Source organism: Saimiri boliviensis, chromosome 2 (assembly GCF_048565385.1).
Source record: "Saimiri boliviensis isolate mSaiBol1 chromosome 2, mSaiBol1.pri, whole genome shotgun sequence".
Taxonomy (NCBI): domain Eukaryota; kingdom Metazoa; phylum Chordata; class Mammalia; order Primates; family Cebidae; genus Saimiri; species Saimiri boliviensis.
In genome coordinates this window covers 82,532,497-82,557,273 of record NC_133450.1, presented here as the reverse complement: position 1 = coordinate 82,557,273, position 24,777 = coordinate 82,532,497, and the positions used below count along the sequence as shown (strand labels likewise).

Genomic DNA, 24,777 nt, shown 5'->3' with positions numbered 1-24,777 from the left:
TGAAAGTCAACAACAGGGCCTCTGATGCACCCTAGTATGTATGTTCTCTCACCTGGCTATGGAGCGACTCTGTATCATCCCCAGGAGCACTGACTGGTTTCTCACCACTCCCCCTCTCAGTCTGAACTGTGGCATCTTGCTTTCCGAAGTTCTGGTCCACTGTACTGGTCCCCTGCTCACACACAATCTTTATAGTCTGGGTTGCTGCTGAAACAGTTTCTGGGACCTTCAGGGAACACTCCATGGTTTGGATTCCTATGTTATTTTGGCTGGGCCTTTCAATCAAGGCCTTACTAGGATTTTCCTGATTAGTATTCTGTCCTTCTTTATGGTCTTCTAGCACATCTGTCACCATTGCTTCTCCTTGAGGACTGGATGGCACTTGTATGACCACCTTCTGGGAAGCAGGAGAAACAAGGTCCTTGACAGGACTAATGGGCTTCATGGGCTGTTGACTCTGCCTCATTGTATGGTCACTCTCCAATTTTTCTTTCTCCTCTTCTCCTTGAGAACTTGGAAAGTGGAGCAAGTTCCCCCTGAAAATGCAACAGAGAAAGAAGCCATGTCAATTAAGCAAGTGCATGTGTGAACATGTATGTGTGTGTGTATGTGTGTGTGCATGTGTGTGTAGTGGAAAGAGGGAGCCATATTTTGACAATATGAAAAATGTAAAGAAGGGAGAAATTAAGGTAGTCAAGCATTATCACCTTGGGAGGCCTCTCATAATTTCACCCCTGTAAGAAATATAACAGTAGATAGAACAATTCCCACATGATGATAAAATAGTCATAAAATTTCTTCCCATTACTATCTATGAATTCTGAAACTTGATGCAGGAAAATAAACAAAAAGATGTAAACCAATTACTGAAGTCACAGACAATGAAGGACAACTTAGGGATCTATTTTGAAAACAGATCAATTAAGCCAAGATGTCTCATCTGGCTTTATGAATGGTTCTAACATTCCTTAACTGAATCCTAGCATTCTAGATACTGTTTATCCCCTCCTGACCAATATTTTTAGGAAAGGAAATCTGATTTATAAAGAATAAAGTTGTAGGTAGATTCTAGTTTTTTCAACTATACTGATGTATCTACAACTAAACATCTCAGAATGAACTGGTTTCTCAAAGACAGTTAACAAGATATAACCCATTTCTTTTCATAAGTCATCCTACTTGGGTATCAGTGATTTGTTCCTTTATTCCACAAGCATTTGCTGAATGTCTTCTACAAACCACATACCATGATTTCTGAAGTGACTAGTAGCTTTCTTAAATGTCCCTAACAATTCTCCAGAATAAAAAGGTCCAGGCTAACTGCAAGTCAACAGAAATTTGACACTGATGTCTTAACCATCTTTATATGTAAAACACCTAACTCACAGCTTAGTATAAAATAGATGCTTAATACATGTACTTTGAACAGAAGAATGAATGTTCTCTAAATCAATCAATTGCAAAACCTACTCATAGATTAAATCAACATAATGCAGTTTTAGGCTCCATTACATGTAGAATAGCCAGAATAAAGATCAAAGGAATCCATTCTGAACTGACCATGCTAAGACCACATATGGAGTATCTGTTTCAGTTCTAGGCATGACAGTTTACAAGTCATAAACTGTAGATAAACACACAGAAGGTAACATGCAGGATGCTAAGGGGCTTAGAAGCCATGTCATATGTTGATTTAAGTATGTGGCCAGAAAAAGATAAGAGTTGGGGCTGTCTCCTACTTGAGAGAAGCTCTTATCCTTAGGATCTCAGCTTGCTTAAGTCAACAGAGTAAAGGAAGCAGGAAGTGCTCTTTAGGGATTGCTATGCTCTATTTCTTTTTTTTTTTTCTCTGCCTGTTTGATCAGGTCTTTATTCAGAAGAAGCTGTCCAAAATGATTTGACCTTTATGGAATAACCAACTTTAAGAGTTTATGCAGCAGGCTTCTTTTCCTCTGTAGTGGGTTTCTTTTCTGCTGGCTTCTTTTCAAGGGCTGGTTTCTTGGTTGCTGCTGCCTTTTTTCGTACTGGAGGCTTCTTCTGCTTCTTAACACCAACAGCAGCCTTCTTTCCTTTCTTACCTACTACAACAGGCTTCTTGCCTGCAACTCCCTTCTCATCTGATTTGGCTTCTCGTGCTGCTGCTGCCGCAGCCGCCTTATCCACCCGGAGCTTGTGATTCCTGGCCTGGCGAAGAATGGTGTTCCGGCGCATGGTCTTTGCGTATGGGTTTAGCTTCAACATGATTCTCAGGTTTTTCAGTGGGTTCTTCTTTAAGACTCTGCGATGAATCTTCTTGCGTGGTGCTCGAAGGGCTCTTTGGATCTCTGGGCTTTTCAAGATTCTGCTGAGATCTGTATTGATCATCTTGTGCATGGGGAGATTGTAGTTACTCTTGAGGGAAGCAGCTTTACGCCAAGTGCCATACAATTCATCTAACTTCTGGAAAGCACTTTCGGTCCAAATGCAGAAATGACCCACATGCCCACCAGGAGCAAGCTTCAAAATGTTCAGTTTGCTTACATTAAGCAGAGTAATTCCAGGGATGTTTCTGAAGGCCTTGATGATACCATTATCCTCATTGTAGATGATGCAGGGGCCTCTGCGCTGGATACGGCGACGGTTTCTCATTTTGCCCTTGCCAGCTCTCATTCGCTGAGAGGCATAGACCTTTTTGGTATCATTCCAGGCTTTAAGTTTCTTAAGAAGCAAAACAGCCTCCTTGGTCTTCTTGTAGCCTTCAACTTTATCTTCGACTACCAAAGGAAGTTCAGGAACTTCCTCAATACGATGACCTTTAGACATGACCAGTGCTGGTAAGGCTGAGGCAGCCAGGGCAGAACAGATGGCCTATCGTTTTTGGGTTGTGTTCACTCTACGATGCCAACGGCGCCAGGTTTTCGTTGGTGCAAACATTCGGCCTCCACGACACATATTTCCAAAAGCACCCTGGCCAGAACGGTGAGTTCCACCACCTCGAACTCTGGGAATTCGAGCCACAGCTCTGCCAGTACCCCAAGACTCAGCACTAGTCTGATGACCTGCTAATTCGCTGACAGCATAGGGCTGTCTGTTGTTTTTGTGCAAGTTGGTGTGAACAAAGTTCACAATATCTGGTCGAATAGGAGCCTTGAATACAGCAGGCAAAGTGACATTTTTGCCAGATGACTCCCCCTTTTCGGAGTACACCGATATCAGTGGGCGAGCACACGCCATGGCGGAGAGAGGAGACAGCCACGCTCCTCTCAGCCCGGCAGCTGCCACAGGAAAAAAAGCTCTGCTCTAGATCTTAAAGGAAAAGGAAAAAAGAAGTTTCTGAGGTTTCTATACTGTTTAGCTCAACTACCAGAACAGGACCTCACAGAGGATTTAGAATAGATTTCTAGCCAAGAAGAGCTTAGCATACATTTGGTTGTTACAGTTTATGTTCCATCTCTCAGGAACCTCAACTGAATGAGAATATATGGTTCAACGAAGAAGAAAGAACATGACCACCAGGAGACATCTACCATGAGGAGCAGTTACCTCTTGTGAGGTCTATAAATGGTCATATATGTAAGATATTGAGCACAGCAGCTGCTCAATCAATATTAGATGCATAAAACAAAGCAATTAAAGAGACTCAGTTCACCTTCAATATCAACTGAATATTCGTATTTGAATCTTTAAGACATCTGACATATCAATGGCTGAGCAAGAAGGAAAGTATTCAAAAGCCAGAAGAGCCAGGACTGGATTTTAGGAATTCAATTATTGGTGCTTCCCATCCTAAACAAGCTTATAAATTTTATCTCATGCTACAGACTAAATATCTATGGCCCCTTCACCCCAAGACTCATATATTAAATCCAAACCCCAAAGGTGATGGTATTAAAAGGAAGAGCCCTCATGAATAGTGTCAGTGCCCTTATGAAAGAGACCTCAGAGAACTCCCTTGCCCCCAACTGCCATGTGAGAACAGCTGTCTATGAACCAGGAATCAGACCCTCACCAGACACCAAATCTGCCAGTGCTTTGATATAGAACTTCTCAGCCTTCAGAAATGTAAGAAATAAATTCTGTTGTTTATAAGCCACCTAGGCTATGGAAGTTTGTTGTAGCAGCCCAAAAAGACTAAGACACCTTAGAAGCTGTTTATTCAGGTTAGAATATTTGAATGGAATTTTATTTCTACAGTAATCCAATAAATTATAAGAAGTGCCATACTTCTTCCTCTCCATTAGTTCTAGCTATGCAATTCTACTACAGTCACTATATGCCAGACTTAGAAACTAATACTAAGAGAGTAAATTTTAGGCTGGACACAGTGGCTCATGCCTGTAATACCAGCACTTTGGGAGGCTGAGGCAGGTGGATCACCTGAGACCAGAAGTTCAAGACCAGGCTGGCCAACATGGTGAAACCCTTATCTACTAAAAACGCAAAAATTAGCTGGGCATGGTGGCACATGCCTGTAATTTTAGCTAGTCGGGAGGCTGAGGTACAAGAATCGCTTGAACCGGGGAGGCAGAGGCAGTGAACCGAGATCATCCCACTACACTCCAGCCTGGGCAACAGAACGAGAATCTGTTTAAAAAAAAAAAAAAAAAATTGGGCCGGGCACGGTGTCTCACGCCTGTAATCCCAGCACTTTGGGAGGCCGAGGCGGGTGGATCACGAGGTCAAGAGATCGAGACCATCCTGGTCAACATGGTGAAACCCCGTCTCTACTAAAAATACTAAAAATTAGCTGGGCATGGTGGCGTGTGCCTGTAATCCCAGCTACTCAGGAGGCTGAGGCAGGAGAATTGCCTGAACCCAGGAGGTGGAGGTTGCGGTGAGCCGAGATCGCGCCATTGCACTCCAGCTTGGGCAACAAGAGCGAAACTCTGTCTCAAAAAAAAAAAAAAAAAAAAATCCTGAAAAGTAAATTTTAGCAGAAAAAAGCATGAATAAAGTTAATACAAACTGAGGCCAGGCACAGTGGCTCATGCCAGTAGCAGCACTTTGAGAAGCCAAGACGGGTGGATCACCTGAGGTCAGTAGTTCAAGACCTGCCTGGCCAACATGGCAAAACCCTGTCTCTACTAAAAATACAAAAAAATTAGCCAGGTGTGGTGGCATATACCTGTAGACCCAGCTACTTGGGAGGCTGAGGCAGAAGAATCCCTCAAATCCAGGAAGGAGAGGTTGCAGTGAGCCGAGATTGCCCCACTGCACTTCCAGTCTGCGTGACAGAGCAAGATTCCATCTCGAAAAAAAAAGTAATCTAAATTGAAATACAGAAGAATAAATCTCCATATTTAACAAATGTCTAACTATTCTATTCTGAGTGTAGCTCTGTTTATGATGCATCTGGAATCAAATCCAGCGAAAATCCCACATCTTTGCTCCACCGAAGTTTAACAATATCACCAACATTTTGGCACCTCTATTTTAAAATGCTTTAAAAAAAAAAAAAAGCAAGGCAATACAATGACATCAATAAATTTACTAATAGCTGAGCCATTACTACACCACTTTTTAAATCACATGATTTCCTTACCATCAGGATCATTTGATATCCAAGAATATCAAAAAGCACACACTTACTCAAAATGCCCATTTAAAGCAGACATCTTTCTTTTAAATACTTCCTTCAATAACGAACATAGAAACGTAGAAAGTATGCTGTTACTTTTTTTTTTTTTTTTGAGACAGTCTCGCTCTGCTGCCCTGACTGTAGTACGGTAGCACCATCTTGGCTCACTCACTACCACCACCACCTCCAGGGTTCAAGTGATTCTCGTACCTGAGCCTCCAGAGTAGCTGGAGACTACAAGCAAGAACCACCCCACCTGGCTAATTTTTGTATTTTCAGTAGAGACAGGGTTTCACCTTGTTGGTCAGGCTGGTCACTAACTCCTGGACTGAAGTGATCCTCCTGCCTCAGCCTCCCAAAATCCTGGGATTACAGGTGTGAGCCACCCTGTCCGGCCTTTTCTTTTGAGACAGAGTTGCCCTGGCTGGAGTGCAGTGGCACAATCGCAGTTCACCACAACCTCTGTCTCCCAGGTTCAAGCGATTCTCCTGCCTCAGCCTCCTGAGTAGCTGGGATTACAGGCATGCACCACCATGCCTGGCTAATTTCATATTTTTAGTAGAGACAGCATTTCTCCATGTTGGTCAGGCTGGTCTCGAACTCCCAACCTCAGGTGATCCACCCACTTCGGCCTCCCAAAGTGCTGGGATTACAGATATAAGCCACCGTGCCCAGCCTTTTTTTTAAAAAAAAAAAGCAAAAAACAAACAAAAAGAACAACAAAGTTTGGCTCTGTCGCCCAGGCTGGAATGCAGTGGCACAATCTCAGCTCACTGTAACCTCCATCTCCTGGGCCCAACCATCCTCCCACCTCAGCATCCCAAGTAGCTGGGACTACAGGCATGCACTGCCACACCTGGCTAATTTTTGTACTTTTATTTTATTTTTATTTTTATTTTTTTGAGAAGGAGTTTTGCTCTGTTGCCCAGGCTGGAATGTAATGACGTGATCTTGGCTCACTGCAACCTCCACCTCCTGGGTTCAAGTGATTCTCCTGCCTCAGCCTCCCAAGCAGCTGGGATTATGGGGACCTGCCACCACGTCCACCTAATTTTTCATATTTTTGTAGAGATGGTGTTTCACCATGTTGGCCAGGTTGGTCTTGAACTCCCAACCTCAGGTGATCGTCCTACCTTGGCCTCCCAAAGTGCTAGGATTACAGGCGTGAGCCATTGCACCTGGCCAATTTTTGTACTTTTTGTAGAGACGAGGTTTTACCATGATGCCCAGGCTGGTCTTGAACTCCTGAGCTCAGGCAATCCACCTACCTCAGTCTACCAAAGTGCTGGGATTACAAGTGTGAACCACCACACCCAGCCAAATCATGCTACTAATATCACTATTAGTGATACACCTACTGACAAAACATTATCAGATTGCCTAATTACGAAATCATTGAATTTTAGAGGTGAAAGATACTTCACTTCGTAATAAAAATACAGCTTCAATTCCACTGCCATTACCTGTCCCTCTACACTAAACATAAGAATCATGTATTCCATACAAGATACTTTTTATTCTTTATTTTTTTGAGTCAGTATCTCACTCTGTCCCCCAGACTGAAGTGCAGTGGCGCAACCACAGCTCACTGCAGCCTCGACCTCCCAGGTTCAAACGATCAACCCACTTCAGTCTTCCAAGTAGATGGGACCACAAGTGCATGCCACCACATCCAGCTTTTTTTTTTTTCCTTCAGCAGAAATAGGATCTCACTTTCTCTGCATATCTGTGACCGAAATGCTAATTAAAAAAAAAAAAGAAAAGAAACAGGGTCTTACTATGTCACCCAGGTTCATCTCAAACTCCTAGCCTCAAGGAATCATTGTGCTTTGGCCTCCAAGTGCAGGGATTATAGGCATGAGCCACTGTGACCACTCACCTCCTTAATTACTTAAACAGAGAAAAAAGACCTGTTACTCAAAACTTTTTTCCTGCCTCAGAACTCTTCTAAGAGATTATGGAGTAAAGAAATTATGGGGCTAAGCACGGTGGCTCACACTTGTAATCCCAGCACTTTGAGAAGACAAGGCAGGAGGATCACTTGAGCCCAGGAGTTTGAGACCAGCCTGGGCAACACAGTAGGTGCTGGGATTACAAAAAGTTAAAAAAAAAAATTAGCCAGACATGGTGGCACATGCCTGTAGTCCTAGCTACTCAGGGGGCTGAGGTAGGACTGCTTGAGTCTAGGCGTTTGAGGCTGCAGTGAGCTACTACTACACCATTGCACTTCAGCCTGGGTTACAGAGTGAGACCCTGTCTCTAAAAAGAAAAATAAATTACAGAAAAATTAATTCCATTAAGTCTTAAAAACTTTAAATTTGAGATGCTAAACATCTTATATTTTGCTCTGTGAGAAGCTAAAGGGAAATAAAAAGTCTGTTAAAAGTAAACAAGATTTCTAAAATAAAAACTAATCTGAGAAATATATAATTACATCAATTATTTTCATAGGCAAGGCACGGTGGCTTCCATTTGTATTCCCAACACTTCTGGACGTCAAGGTGGGAGGACTGCTTGATCCCACAAGTTTGAAACCAGACTGGACAACATAGTGAAAAGCCATCTCTACAAAGAATAGAAAACTTAGCCAGTATGGTGGCACATGCCTATGGTCCTCGCAACTGGGGAGGCTGAAGCCCAGGAGGTAAAGGCTTCAGTGAGCCATGTTCACACCACTTCACTCCAGCCTGGGTCACAGTGTGAGACACTATCTCAAAATTTATGTATTTATTTACGAAGATAGTCATTTCAAATTTATACAACTGGCAGATAAAGACAAAAATGTGTATCTATAAAACACTTAATAAAATGTCTCATGATAGCTCATGAATCTATTCAGAATACGTTATAGTCCCTTAAGGTTTAAAAAAAAAAAAAAAGAAGGTAAGCTTAAGCTCACAAAATAGTAGCAGTACATCCTGGTCTGTTTCCACCAGAATTCCAGAATAACAGAATTCCACCAGACTGGGAAATTTATAAAGAAAGATTCACAGGATTTGGTTCACAGTTCTGAAGGCTGGAACGACCAAGAACAGGGCACCAGCATCTAGATGGCCAGCTGGTGCGGGCCTTCTAGCTGCATCGCAACATCGTAGAAGGCATCAAATGGTGAGGGTAAATGCAAGAGGGTGGAAAGGGGGCCAAACTGCCCCTTAACCCTTTATAATTAACCCATGCTCACTGTAACCGCCTTAATGCATTCATATGGGCAGTGCTCCCATGATTACCTCACACGCGCGCACGTGTGTGTGTGTGTGTGTGTGTGTGTGTTCAACTTCTGTAGCTTTATACCAATACCACTAATTATCTCTCAACAATTGCTCTGGGGGTTAAGTTTCCAGCACGTGCCACAGTCAAACCATAGTACAGTACATATTAGGATACTGGCACCAACCATTTTGTAAACCAATGTAGCCCAAAAGATTCTAGGAAAATAACGCTTACCTGATGGGTGTGGTGGAAGTATCCTCGCTTCGAGCCTCATTCTCTTGCCAGAAGACAGACATGGTCTTCTGGGGACTAAGATAATATATTAAAGCAATATAATTGTTAGTTTGGAAAAGAAAAATACCTTTGGAGATTATCCTTGTATACAAAGAGGAAATAAAATGCCTTCTCTGCATACCACACTCCAAACCACCTTACACCAAAATGCAGATTCTTCATACTTGTTTTGAATTAGTGTAATTTAAAATTCTCAAACAAGACTCACTGGAAATAAGGTGGACAGAGGACTGTGTTAAGTACCATAAAGATGCAATCAGCAAAATCCAGATAACAATCTGTACCTTCAACAAATAATTTGCAAGAGGTTAAAAAAAAAAAATTAGAGGGGCAGTCTATACATTTTAAAAGACTTAAGGAGACATCATCAAATGCAGTATGTGAACCTCAGATCTTGAGTCAAACAAACCATTTATGAGACAGAGAAATCTGAACACTGAGTATTTTAGGATATTAAGGAACCATTGTCAGTTTTTTAAAGTATGATAATAGTAATGTGGTTAAGGTTTAAATTAAGAATCCTTATCTTTTGGAGACAGCATTAAAGTATTTCAGTTAAAATTATATAATGCTAAAATTATCTTCAAAATTATTCAGTAGGGAGCGGGTGCTGGAAATATCTATAAATGAATCAAGACTGGGCACAGGCAATTCTTGGAACTGAGTGATGAATACATAGCAGTCCAGTATACTGCTCTCTCTACTTTTGCATACGCTTGAAACCTTCTATAGTAAAATAAAAGCTTCACCTAGGCCAAGCATGGTGCCTTACGCCTGTAATCCTACCACTCTGGGAGACCAAGGCAGGTGGATCACTTGAGTTCAGGAGTTAGAGACTAGCCAGGGCAACATGATGAAACCCTACCTCTACTAAAAATATAAAAATTAGCCAGACTTAGCGGCAGGCACCTGTAGTTCCTGCTCCTTGTGGGGTTGAAGCAGGATCACATGAGCCCAGGAGGTCAAGGTTGCAGTGAACTGTGATTGCACCACTGCACTGCAACCTGGGTGACAAAGTGAGACTCCATCTCAAAGAAACAAATAAAAAAGCTCTACCTAAATGCAGCTTAAGCAAAGACCACTTCCAATACTGTGACAGGGCTTACTTTAGATGATTTATTATAGTGAACCCAATGGCAAACAAGTAAAAAATTTTTTAATTTAGATGCTTATATAGAAATTTTTCCTCAAAACCGTGTCAATAAATTTCATCTCATTCTATGATCTGCCATTCCAACCCTCTGCTCAAAGTTTTTCCTAATTTTCTCCTCTCTACTTTCTACCCTAAGGGTTCTAGAAGCTTCAGCAACATACTCTGTTCCCTCTGAATATGCATATGTACAAACTAGTAACAACTTGTTCCTGGCCAGAAATTCTGTTAATGCCAAATAGATCAGATACACACTGTACCTTCTTTCCCTTCTAAGTTCTCTAACTTCTAAAGACCTTCTCAAGTTCTTCAACTTTAATGATACTTCAACAATGTATCATGAAAGGATCTTCAAATGAGTAAGGACGGTAAGGTACTTATCTTTCAGATTAAGTATACAATAGCCCAGAGAGTAACTAATCTCTCTAAGACATAGCTAAGAACAGATCAAAAGACTTTGAAAAAGGTCAGAAACTCACAGGAAAGAAGTCACATTGAGTCCACAGGCCTCTTTTGATATTTTATTTTTTTGAATCCAGGATTTCTTTTTAAAAACAAAGATGTGGCAACCACAAATTTGCAATCTTGCATGACAACCACTGGCTGGAGTTGAGTGGGGCACACCCTTGCACATGGACCATACATTCAGTTTGCCATTATCCTCAACCCTCTGAATAAAGTTATTTATACTGTAAATAACTTCAGTTTATTTACAGTACCTGCCTAGCCTCTATTAAAGAATTCTTGGTGAGGCATGGTGGCTCACACCTGTAATCCTAGCACTTTGGGAGGTCAAGGCAGGCAGACTGCTTGAACCCAGGAGTTCAAGACCAGCCTGGCAACATAATGAGATCCCCATCTCTAAAAAAAATACAAATATTAGCCAGGTGAGGTGGTGCATGCCTATAGTCCCAGCTGCTTGGGTGGCTGAGGCAGGAAGGTTGCTGGAGCTCAGGATGTTGAGCTCCAGCATGGGCAACAGAGCAAGATTGTGTCTCAAAAAAGGAAAAAAAAAAGAATTCTTACCTATATTTCACCAACTGCTGTTAGGATTTTCATGCTGGATGACTCATGCCAAACACAAATGAAACCACTATACTCTCACAGCCACCAGATGGCAAAGCTTAACACCAAAACCTCAGTATGGGGTCATATTCATCCTCAAAGCATTACAACATTCATGACAAAGCAAAAATAACAGCTCAACATAGCAGTTAATTTGACAGGCAGAAGAGAAAATGACCTGAGTCTGTGGCTGAATACGGGATTGCAAAAGGAACAAGGTCTGTAACTATCTCTTGTTAAGCCTTCCTTTTCTCATCAATTGGAACAACAATCCTGAAATTGTGGAGTCTCTTGTCTCAACAACAGAAATAAGTGGGGAGAGGAACTCTCACATAAACAAAAAGAAAGACATTTAATACCTTTCGAGGTATAGAAAAAAGCTTCACTGCACTTAAAAAAGTATTAATTTAGAAGTGTGTAATCAATTTAATACACTGCTAAATTCTTTATGGAAGAGTCTCATTTTAACTTTCTCTGTTGATAAACCATCTACCCTCATTACCAGTAGCTTCATATTAAACTCTAAATAGCATCCAGCTTTGGTTACCTGGCAACAGACTCAGCGACAGCAGTAGATCCATTTTTTCTTTCATCAGTTGCAGGCTCTGAATAAAAACAAAACCAAGGAGAGAAAGGAAAGACAAACAGAATTTAGTTAGTATCACACCTAAAACCTTCACTCTGCTCAACTAGTATTTGCAACAAGTAACAAAAAGAAATAGAAATAAGTAAAACTAATAAGTAAACATACAAACATTCCTTGTAATTTTTTTTTGAGACAGAGTCTCACTCTGTCACACAGGCTGGAGTACAGTGGTTTGATCTCAGCTCACTGCAACCTCTGCCTCCAGGTTCAAGCGATTCTCATGCCTCAGCCTCCAGAGTAGCTGGGACTACAGGCATGCATCACCACGTCTAGCTAACTTTTTTGTATTTTTTTTTAGCAAACACAGGGTTTTGCCATGTTGCCCAAGCTGGTCTCGAATTCCTGAAATCAAGTGATCCCCCAAATTTCTTGTTTTTATTTGTTTTGAGATGGCGTCTCGCTCTTTTGCCCAGGGTGGAATACAGGCCAGATTTCTTGTAATTTAATGGTGTAAGTTTTTCTCACTTCCACCAACCAATTTTCTTTCAAACTTCCTATAAGACACTAATAAATTTGCAAAGAAATACGATATAATGAATTACTAAGCAGTAACTTTAAAAAAAAAAAAAAAAAAAAAAAAACAAGAGTCTTACTCTGCTGCCCAGGCTGGAGTGCAGTGGCATAACCTCGACTGCTGCAACCTCCACCTCCTGGGTTCAAGCGATTCTCATGCCTCACCCTCCCTCATGCACCACCACACCCAGCTAAGTTTTGTATTTTCAGTAGAGATGGGGTTTCACCATGTTGGCCAAGCTGTCTCAAACTTCTGACCTTAGGTGATCCACCTGCCTCAGGCTCCAAAAGTACTGGGGATTATACCCGTGAGCTACCATGCTCAGCCCTAAGCAGTAACTTTTTTTTTTTTTTTTTTTTTTTTTTTTTGAGACAGAGTCTCACTCTGTCACTCAGAGTGTAGTGGCATGATCTCGGCTCACTGCAACCTCTGCCTCTCGGGTTCAAGCGATTCTCCTCCTCAGCCTCCTGTGTAACTGGTATTACAGGCACCTGCCATCATGCCCAGCTAACTTTTGCATTTTTAGCAGAAATGGAGTTTCACCATGTTGGCTAGGCTGGTCTTGAACTCCTGACCTCAGGTGATCCACCCCCCTCAGCCTCCCAAAGTGCTGGGATTATAGGGGTGAGCCACCACACCCGGCCAGCAGTAACATTCTTTTTTTTTTATTATTGCATTTTAGGTTTTGGGGTACATGTAAAGAACATGCAAGATTGTTGCATAGGTACACATAGTGTGATTTGCTGCCTTCCTCCCCTTCACCCATATCTGGCATTTCTCCCCATGCTATCTCTCCCCAACTCCCCACCCCACACTGTCCCTCTTCTATTTCCCCCCAACAGACCCCAGTGTGTGATGCTCCCCTCCCTGTGTCCATGTGTTCTCATTGTTCAACACCCTCCTATGAGTAAGAACATGCAGTGTTTGATTTTCTGTTCTTGTGTCAGTTTGCTAAGAATGATGGTTTCCAGGTTCATCCATGTCCCTACAAAGGACAAGAACTCATTGTTTTTGATGGCTGCATAATATTCCATGGTGTATATGCAGCCATCAAAAACTCCACATTTTCCCTGTCCAGTCTATCATCGATGGGCATCTGGGTTGGTTCCAGGTCTTTGCTATTGTAAACTGTGCTGCAATGAACATTTGTGTGCATGTGTCCTTATAGTAGAATGATTTATAATCCTTTGGATATACACCCAGTAATGGGATTGCTGGGTCAAATGGATTTTCTATTTCTAGGTCCTTGAGGAATCACCACACTGTCTTCCACAATGGTTAAACTAATTTACACTCCCACCAACAGTGTAAAAATATTCCTGTTTCTCCACATCCTCTCCAGCATCTGTTGTCTCCATCGCCATTCTAACTGGCATGGGATGGTATCTCAATGTAGTTTTGATTTGCATTTCTCTAATGACCAGTGATGATGAGCATTTTTTCATATGTTTGTTGGCCTCATCTATGTCTTCTTTTGTAAAGTGTCTGTTCATATCCTTCACCCACTTTTGAATGGGCTTGTTTGTTTTTTTCTTGTAAATCTGTTTTAGTTCTTTGTAAATTCTGGATATCAGCCCTTTGTCACATGGGTAGAATGCAAAAATTTTTTCCCATTCTGTTGGTTGCCGATTCACTCTAATGACTGTTTCTTTTGCCGTGCAGAAGCTGTGGAGTTTGATTAGGTCCCATTTGTCTATTTTGGCTTTTGTTGCCAATGCTTTTGGCGTTTTGGTCATGAAGTCCTTGCCTACACCTATGTCCTGAATGGTTTTGCCAAGATTTTCTTTTAGGGTTTTTATGGTGTTACATCTTATGTTTAAGTCTTTACTCCATCTGGAGTTAATTTTGGTGTAAGCTGTCAGGAAGGGGTCCAGTTTCTGCTTTCTGCACGTGGCTAGCCAGTTTTCCCAACACCATTTATTAAATAGGGAATCCTTTCCCCATTGCTTTTTTTTGTCAGGTTTGTCAAAGATCGGATGGTTGTAGATGTGTGGTATTGCCTCTGAGGCCTCTGTTCTGTTCCATTGGTCTGTATCTCTGTTTTGGTACCAGTACCATGCTGTTTTGATTACTGTAGCCTTGTAGAACAGTTTGAAGTCCGGTAGTGTGATGCCTCCCGCTTTGTTCTTTTTGCTTAGAATTGACTTGGCTATACAGGCTCTCTTTTGGTTCCATATGAAGTTTAAGGTGGTTTTTTCCAGTTCTGTGAAGGTCATTGGTAGGTTGATGGGGATAGCGTTGAATCTGTAAATTACTTTGGGCAGTATGGCCATTTTCACGATATTGATTCTTCCTAACCATGAACATGGAATGTTTCTCCATCTGTTTGCGTCCTCTCTTATTTCGTTGAGCAGTGGTTTGTAGTTCTCCTTGAAGAGGTCCTTTACATTCCTTGTTAGTTGTATACATAGGTATTTTATTCTCTTTGTGGCAATTGTGAATGGGAGTTCGTTCTTGATTTGACTCTCTTTAAGTCTGTTATTGGTGTATAGGAATGCTTGTGATTTATGCACATTGATTTTGTATCCTGAGACTTTGCTCAAGTTGCTTATCAGTTTCAGGAGATTTTGGGCTGAGACGATGGGGTCTTCTAGATATACAATCATGTCATCTGCAAATAGAGACAATGTGACTTCCTCCTTTCCTATTTGAATAACCTTTATTTCTTTTTCTTGCCTGATTGCTCTGGCTAGCAGTAACATTCTTAAATGAAAATTAAATTTCTCCTGAATCCCAATTCATCTCTTCCCATATAAGATGTTTAAAAATTATGTAATAATACAAAATTGAAAACTTAAAAACAATTTAATTTGTATCATAAAAAATTTTTAAACAAATTAAAAATGAAAAAACAATAAAATATGCAGAAAATATTGTAGGTTGATGAACTAATTTTAAATAGTTTTTAGAGCACCTAGAAATAGAAGGTACCCAAGTTCTCCCCAAAGTGCTTTGGGACAGACACTTGAAAAATAAACGGTGGCCAGGCACAGTGGCTCAGGCGTGCAATCCCAATACTTTGAGAGGTCAAGGTGGGAGGATCGCTTGAGCCTAGGAGTTCAACACCAGCCTGGCTAACATGGTGAAACCCCATCTCTACAATAAATACAAAAAATTAACCAGGCAAGGGTAATAGCATGCCGGCATTCCCAGCTACTAAGGAGGCTAAGGTGGAAGGACTGCTTGAGCCTGGGAGGCAGATATTGTAGTGAGCCAAGATCACCCCACTGCACTCTAGCCTGGGTGAAAGAGAGAGCCCCTGTCTCCAAAAAAAAAAAAAAAAAAAAAAGAAAGAAAGAAAAAAAGAAAAGAAAAGGAAAAAAAAAGGATGTTTTCAAGAACATGCAGCAACAAATTAAAGGTCATACTAAAAAGAAGCCCATATTCTCAGAGCAATGTCACTAATTTCACAGGATTAAAATTTTTTCATTTACAATTTATACCAGGCTTAGAGCAAACAACCCTTAAATGTTTTTAAATATTTCTAAAATATTCATGACCCAATATAATCTAAACAGTCCATCAGGAAAGCAGCTGAAGTTCAGTTAGAGCCCTGGTTCTGAAACAGAAACCTGGTTCACACCCTGGCTATTGCACTTACTTATTCCAAAACTTCAATGCTGTGGTACTTATTGATTTAGATCTTAGCAGCTCAGTAGACACTAAAGTATTACATGGTTCCATCCTTACTGTCATATTCTCTGGAATAAATAAGGGCTTATTGCCAGGCATGGTGGTTGGTGCACCTGAAGTTTACTAGGAGTAAACTACTTTGTCCTAGTAGTTTACTACTTTGTTCTAGTAAACTACTTTGTCATTTTGAGTCTAGTTTCATCCTCTATAAGATAAAAACACGATAAACCTCAAAAGTTTGTTGCAAGGATGAAATGATGTAAGTAACACTGAAGACAGTCCCTAATACTATGCTCCTAGTATTAGGAAAGGTAGTAAAATTTACTGATGTAATCATCCTTAACACTTAGCTACTTGTAACTTCAGGTCCAAAGGTGAAGTAAGATTCAAGGTTATCATATACCTTCTCTCGACAAGCCTTTTAAAAATTTTTATTTTTCTGAGATGAGATCTCACTATGTTGCCCAGACTGATCTTGTACTTCTGGGTTTAAGCATACCTCTCACATCAGCCTCTGGAATTGCTGGGATTATAGAAGCGCACCAACCACCATGCCAGGCAATAAGCCCTTATTTATTCCAGAGAAGATGACAGTAAGGATGGAACCATGTAATACTTTAATGTCTACTGAACTGCTAAGATCCAAATCAGTAAGCACCACAGCATTAAAGTTTTGGAATCAGACTTCCTGGATTTGTGTCCAGCTACTCCATTTGCTAGCTATATCTAGGGAAGGTGCTCAACCTTCCTGTACCTCAGTTTCCTCATCGGTAAAAGAAGGATAATAATAAAATATAGTTCATAGGCTTGTTATGAGATTTAATGAGCTATACATGTGAAGTGCCTGGCATACAGTAACAGCTAAAAATGTATTAGGCTAAAATTACTTTTCTCTGGTCTCAGAGTTGCTTATCCAACCTATTCTGGTGTAGTCTTCAATAGCTTCCCCTCCCAACTTCTTCAGGGCCTTGATTAGTCAACTATTTCCCCAATTCCCTCATCTTTAATCTATGCCTCCCTCTTTTGGACCCTTCCTTAACCCATTTATGCTGGAGATTGCAAATTTTTTGTGTGAAAAATCAGACCTTGGCAATGACCCTGAGCAGGATATAAATAACTCCCACAAGCTTAGTGTTCCAACAGTGGAATACTAGGCATAAATTAGTTAAACTCTATAAACTTGCTCAGGCCTCTCCCAGCCAAAAATAACAAATGCTCTATCAACCCTGCATTTCCCTCTAACTCACCCTATTTTCTCTTCTCCTCTCACATGCAATTCTCAAAAGTAGACAGTACATTTGTGGCCTCATCTCCTCTTGTTCATCCTTCCTCAATTACTTTCAGTATAGCTCCCAACCGAACTGCTCTGAAATGGCTCTTGCTAGAGTCACCAAATGGATCCTAATTGCCAAAGTCAATGTATATTTTCAGGCAATCTTACTAAACTTGCTCCTGTGCCTGACATTATCTTCCTGTAACTCTCCTCTCCATAGACTTCCATGGCTTCATATACCCTCCTAGTTCTCCTTCTCTCTGAATGTTCCTTTACAATCTCACTTATGAGATTTCTTCCTCTTCTAATCCTCCTTAAACTGCTTTTATAAACTACCAGAAATGAAAAAATTATAAGCTTCAGAGTTAGGTCTGACTCAAATTCCAACTCTACCTAGCACCAATTATTGTGACCTTAGGCACCTAACCTAAAAACCTCTCAAAAGTGGGCAAAGGATATGAAAAGACACGTTTCAAAAGAAGACATATATGAGGCCAACAAACATGAAAAAATGCTCATCATCACCGGTCATTAGAGAAATGCAAATCCAAACTACACTGAGATACCATGTCATGCCAGTTAGAATGGCAATCATTAAAAAATCTGGAGACAACAGATGCTGGAGAAAATGTGGAGAAACAGGAACACTCCTACACAGCTGGTGGGAGTATAAATTAGTTCAACCATTGTGGAAGACAGTGTGATGATTTCTCAAGGATCTGGAAATAGAAATTCCATTTGACCCAGGAATCCCATTACTGGGTATGTACCCAAAGAACTATAAATCATTCTACTACAAAGACACATGCACACGTATGTTCATTGCAGCCCCGTATACAACAGCAATGACCTGGAATCAACCCAAATGCCCATCAATGATAGACTAGACAAAGAAAATGTGGTACATATACACCATGGAATACTATGCAGCCATAAAAAACCATGAGTTTGTGTCCTTTGTAGGGATTTGGATGAATCTGGAAGCCATCATTCTCAGCAAACTGACACAAGAACAGAAAACCAAACACCGCATGTTCTCACTCATAGGTGGGTGTCGAACAATGAGAACACGTTGACTCAGGGAAAGGAGCATTACACACTGGGGGCAGTTGTTGGGGGGTAGGGGAGGGACAGCAGCAGGTGGGGAAGGTGGGGGAGATAACATGGAGAGAAATGCTGGATATAGTATACACCTAAAGGAAAATTTTAAAAATAAACCAAAAAAACCTCTCACTGTGTTTTCATTTCAATAAAATGAAAATGCAGACACCTACTTGGCAATACTATTATAAAAATGAGATGATACAAAGAGTCATTCTCTATTTTTTTCCTCCCCTTTACTTCCATATTCAACTGGCCCCATGGTTCTGTCTATTCAACCCTCAAATTCATCCCTCATCTACAGCCCTGTTACCAATGACCTCACTTTCTGGTTAAAGACTGGGTAGAATTTACCAGGTAGGAGAACAGAATGTGGGAAATGCAAGGAAAGGAACCATCAAGCACAAACGCACAAGGTTTTGAAAAACTCAGCTGATCCTTTTGTAAAAGGCAAATCTGATTATATTACTCCCTTGGGTAAAATTCTTGAGCTTCTCAGCATGATGTAAAAAGTCTTTCAGCATCTGGTCCCTACTTTGTTTGCATCCCTCCCTTGTAACTTCTCTAACTTCTCTTTATTCTAGCCCTACCAAACAACTTGTAATTCATGTGAGAAAGAATCAACATTAATCTGCAATGTGAATCCACAGTCCTAAAATTTTCTACCCTATTCTGAAGTCTTTCTGAATATGAAAACCAATTATATAGAAATAGGCTTAATACAGAGAAACAAGCTGTAACATTGAGATTATAAAAGAGTATCTTTAGTAACATGACAGCTGGCCGAAAGCAGATAATTAAATCTATGAGTCTAAGACTTTACAAATAAACTTATAAATATAAAATATCAATTATTATAACTAGATTATAATAAATACTTCCCAGATGAACTGCAGCTACTAATTATCCAAGATTAACATAAACTTACTTTCCAGGTTGAACTGCAAAGACTCTTCACTTGCCTCAGTCTCAGGACTAACCAGTTTCATTCTTAGACACAATTTATCATCCATTTCTGGGGCAGCCCCAGAATCCCCTTTTTCACTTCCAAGTATGGGATCATGGGTCTCCACCATGCTTTCAGACATGACATCACTGGTTGCTATGGTGCTTTCTGGATAGTTGCTAATACCTGAAAGAAGTGAGGGAGGGAGGAAGAAAAAAAGAACACTAAAATACACACACAGAAAAAAAACAGAAATTCAAGGTCATCAATTTGCCTGTTTGGCTCCAGAGCTCTGCAAGATTGGAGGAGGTTCCTAGGATAGATCCCTGTCATAAGTATTAACAACTACGAACTAGTATTGACACCTGGTCTTAAGAGGAGCAACAGGATTCAGTTCCACTTCTGCATCTGGACAAAGGATGCTGCATGAGCCCTCAGCCAACCCACATCTGCCAGCATCAGGCATAGGTAGCAGGAGACTCCAGACGGCATGACTGTTACCTCCCAGCTGACTAGAGAAAACAAATAGGTTAATGTAGAAGACTACTGGCTGCTTCAGGGAATGAGGATCTAAGTTTTCTTGCCCTGTCAAGCAGCAAACTGATTAATTAGCCAAGGTACTGAATAAATAGTACTTCTACCCTACCTCCTACTCCTTCCTTATAAAATAGCTCTATATCACTACTTAGCACTCAGATTCTACTGTCTTGCAAATAATAAGATAAAATCCTTTTAAGTATTCTCTTTCTTTCTTTCTTACTTCCCTCCATCCTTTCTTTCCTTCCTCTCTTTACCCCTCATCTCCTAGAAGTAAAATCACAGAACTAGACTTCATAGCCCTATTCTCCCTAAGACAAAAATCAACCTTACCAGCCAGGCCCAACTCCTCAGATCTAAAATATCACTTGCGTAAAGAATGACATCTCAGAAATTCTGGCTTAAACATCATTATTTTTTATTCACTCACCAATAGGAGTACTGTGTCTCTTGGGCTCCAATTTTAGGTGCCCAATGAGAGGTGGGGTTGCCCCAGTCAATGGTGGGATGATATCACCTTCTTTAGGCAAAGTGAAATGAAATGGGGTTTCTGGAAAAAAAAAAAAAAAAAAGAAAGAAAGAAAAAATGATAAAAAACAAACCAAAACAGAAGTATAAAATAAACAAAAACAATGATAACTCCAAGAAATATTTCAATTATTCTTTTCCTTTGCTCCCAAATTCTGTCTCATTCCTACCACCCTCACCAGGCCCCCTGATCAACTCCCTTCTATTGTGTCTGCTCTCCTCACAGCCAACAACTATAGTATTGACACGAAGTAGACAACTAGAGGACGGGCAAACAGAGAAACCAAAAAATCTGCAGGACCTGAGAAACATGGAGTCAAAAAGAACACACAAATCTGTGCTCCAAGACAGTACACATCAGAGAATATTTAGCAATACAAATTTGGACAGTTTCAAACCTAGACAATGTAATTTTATGCAATGCTACCCTAAGGAGTTCATTTAAGCCTTAATAGTCTGTAGGATTCTCCAAAGCAAAGTCTGAAGTTAATATTATAATTTATAATCTAATCAAAGAGATGACAAAGGATCTCACAGGTCAAAGGACTTCAAGATACTGACTGGTTCTAGCACAAAAATCCAAGGGTTTCATGGTTCAGCAGTACTGACCAGCATTCATTCTAGGACTAAGTGTAATCTTCATACCTAGATCTCTGCAAAACAGTAAATCCCTCATATATAAGCATCACTAGTGTTTTAGTTAGTTGTTAAATTATTATAAATAGAAAATATTTGTCAAGCCATAAAGCTACTTTTTACCTAGGACTCAGTTCCAAATTTTTGCTAATCAGAACTAGAAAATTGTCAAAAATTACATTTTCTAATTTCCTAATTTATCTCTTTAATAAAATGATACATTTGGGTGAAAATGAGAATTGTGCCAGACTGCCCTCTTAAAAGTAATACATGAAAAAGTCTTCGTACTTTCCTGGGATAGCTCAAAATAACTATAATCTGGCATACTCAGACAACTACTACTCATGAAAATAGTTTGCTTCTTTCATCTTTTTCCACTCCTCTTCTATCTTTAATAGCAAGCATCATGACAATTTTTTCCTTTAAAATAACAAAACAACAAAAAATCTCTTATATCTACATGTAAGAGACAATGAATTAGTAACCTGAGGAGATGAAAAGAGAAAAAGAAATGGTCTTTAGAAATAAAGGATGAAAGTGCATATGCTCAGCTAAAGAAACTGTAGGGCCGGGCGCGGTGGCTCACGCCTGTAATCCCAGCACTTTGGAAGGCCGAGGCGGGTGGATCACGAGGTCAAGAGATCGAGATCATCCTGGTCAACATGGTGAAACCCCGTCTCTACTAAAAATACAAAAAATTAGCTGGGCATGGTGGCGCGTGCCTGTAATCCCAGGTACTCAGGAGGCTGAGGCAGGAGAATTGCCTGAACCCGGGAGGCGGAGGTTGCGATGAGCCGAGATCGAGTCATTGCACTCCAGCCTGGGTAACAAGAGTGAAACTCCGTCTCAAAAAAAAAAAAAAGAAGAAACTGTAAAGAGGAGCCGGGTACCATGGCTCATCCCTGTAATCCCAGCACTTCAGGAGGCAGAGGCAGACGGGTCACTTGAGGTCAGGAGTTCGAGATCAGCCTGGCCAACATGACGAAACCCTGTCTCCACTAAAAATAAAAAACTGGCTGGCTATGGTAGCAGGCGCCTGTAATCCCAGCTACTCAGGAGGCTGAGGCAGGAGAATCGCTTGAACCTGGGAGGCAGATGTTGCAGTGAGCCAAGATAGTACCACTGCACTACAGCCTGGGTGACAGAGTGGGACTGCCCAAACTGTAAACAGTGTAAGTGAAGAACCTCAACATTACATCTAACTGGCAAAGACATCCACCATAGTTACAAAAAAGAAATGGGTCAAGTAGATTAGCATTCATTCTGTGCTAGCCCCTTATAAAGCAACTTGTTCTAATAAAGAACTTAGAAGAGATACAGAAACTGAAAAAACACCTTGCAAAGCCTCATACATTCCAGACTTCTGAAAATGTGCATAAATCTTTAAGCAGACCTTTCTATGTGACATATATAATATGCAAGCATTAACTGCGGAATATATCCCTGTAATAAGGTTTCCTTTGCACAGTATTACATAAAACTTATGAAAAGTAATTTTAACACCATTTATCTAACTGCATGACTATAACCTAATGGAAAACTGAGACTTTTATAAGCCCTAGGGAAAGCATTGCCACTACTCTCCTCTGGTCTCCAACGCCTCATTCCTGGGTTATCATAGTCCATCAATCACTTCCTCTCCCTAAGTCTCTCGCTCTTCCCAACCCCCATTCTTTCTGAACACTGTAACCAAAGCTGCCTTCCTAGAAAACATGGCTTTGTTAGCTCCTGGTCAAAAAACTTACAGGTTTTTACTAGAAAACAAATTCCTAACTCTTTAGTCAGCATTCGACTGACTAGTAGCAGCCTGTGTGTCCAGTCTTTAATTATTCATGTTCATAAAGCTTCTATTCAATGTCCTCCAAATGTTTCCCATTTTTATGCTTTTGTTCCCTCATCTGAAAAATGAATCAATACTCAAATTATTGCCAAATCTTTAAAAATACATTTGCTGGCATATTTTATCCTTTTAAATTTATGAAATTTTCCACATATTCCATTCTTTCTCTAACATTCAGCACTCCGACATTATTTAAATCATCAATTGCCTTCTTGTTTTTCCGGATAATCATGGGCTATCATGTTGTATGTCAGCATACCAAACAAGGAAGATATGAATGAGGAAACAAAAGGAAACTCAGTATCAATTTTGCAACCACTTGAATGGGAGTTATGTCCTTTAAGGACTTTAGAGAATAACTCCAAAGCAATATTTTAAAGTGTAAAGGTTGAGAGAGATCCAAGATGGCTGATCACTAGCAGCTCGGGATTGTAGCTCCCAGTGAAAGCGCAAAGAACGAGAGGACGCCACACCTTCACATGAATTCTTGTTGCTCACGCACCAGGAGATTCCCAGCGGAGGAGTCCCACGGGTCGCCAGCGCAACTCTTGTGACAAGGGAGGCGGTTTTGCCGGCGCCTCGGAGCGTCGGTTCTTGGTGCAGAGTTAGAAAAGCACCATCAATCTTAATGCTGCTGATTTGGTCGGTGCAGTGGGTTGCTCAGATTTCGGCGCTGAGAATCAATAAGTTGGACGTCCACTCAGAAACCCAATTACAATGACGGTAAATACAAAGACCACAGATGGGTAAATTTATAACGAAGGGAAGAAAACAGCCAAAAAAGGCTGAGAATACCCAAGATCAGAATGCCTCTCCCTCAGCAGAAGATCACAGTTCCTCAACAGCAACGAAACAAGGCTTGATGGAGAACGAGTGTGTTCCAATTACAGAAGCGGGCTTCAAAATGTGGATAATGAGAAACTTCTGTGAATTAAAAGAACTTGTTCTAACTCAATCTAAAGAAACAAAGAACTTTAAAAAAAGATTTGACGAAATGTTAACAAGAATACACAATTTAGAGAGGAAAATAAGTGAATTGATGGAGCTGAAAAACACAATACGAGAACTACGTGAAGTATGCACAAGTTTTAACAGCCGAATTGATCAAGCAGAAGAAAGGACATCAGAGGTCGAAGACCAACTCAATGAAATAAAACAAGAAAACAAGATTAGAGAAAAAAGGATAAAAACGAACGAGCAAAGTCTCCAAGAATTATGGGACTATGTGAAAAGACCTAATCTACGCTTGATAGGTGTACCTGAATGTGACGAAGAGACTGAATCCAAGCTGGAAAATACGCTTCAGGATATTATTCAGGAAGATTTTCCCAACCTAGTAAGGCAGAATAATATTCAACTCCAGGTAATACAGAGAACACCACAAAGATATTCCTCAAGAAGAGCAACTCCAAGGCACATAATCGTCAGATTCACCAGGGTTGAAATGAAGGAGAAAATACTAAGGGCCGCCAGAGAGAAAGGTCAGGTTACCCACAAAGGGAAGCCTATCAGACTTACAGCAGATCTCTCAGCAGAAACCCTACAAGCCAGAAGAGAGTGGGGACCAATATTCAACATCCTTAAAGAAAAGAACTTTCAACCAAGAATTTCACATCCAGCCAAACTAAGCTTCATAAGTGAAGAAAAAATAAAGTTTTTTCTGAATAAACAAGCACTCAGAGATTTTATCACCACCAGACCTGCTTTACCAGAGCTTCTGAAAAAACCACTACACATAGAAAGGAAAAAACAGTATCAGCCTTTCTAAAAAATACGAAAAAGAGCATTAATAAAATGAAGAATTTACATCAACTAATGGGCAAAATAGCCAGCTAATATTAAATGGC

At 40.6% G+C, this 24,777-nt stretch overlaps 1 protein-coding gene and 1 pseudogene across 11 annotated transcripts in view; both read right to left on the bottom strand.

The window, feature by feature from the left end:
• Positions 1-24,777, bottom strand: part of TP53BP1 (tumor protein p53 binding protein 1) — a 124,199-nt gene that overhangs the window by 30,441 nt on the left and 68,981 nt on the right. For 7 of the 11 annotated variants that reach the window (XM_074393754.1, XM_010339553.2, XM_074393751.1 and 4 more), the window contains 5 exons: positions 20,357-20,476; positions 19,372-19,575; positions 11,824-11,881; positions 9,002-9,076; positions 53-536 (listed from right to left, as the gene is read on the bottom strand). In XM_074393754.1, the coding sequence (XP_074249855.1) occupies positions 53-536; positions 9,002-9,076; positions 11,824-11,881; positions 19,372-19,575; positions 20,357-20,476 (941 nt within the window). Of the gene's footprint in view, positions 1-52; positions 537-9,001; positions 9,077-11,823; positions 11,882-19,371; positions 19,576-19,754; positions 19,844-20,356; positions 20,477-24,777 lie in introns of those variants that run through there. The other 4 variants (XM_039468680.2, XM_074393753.1, XM_010339558.2 and 1 more) reach the window with 4 other exon arrangements.
• LOC120363899 (large ribosomal subunit protein uL4 pseudogene) lies at positions 1,809-4,648 on the bottom strand (annotated as a pseudogene).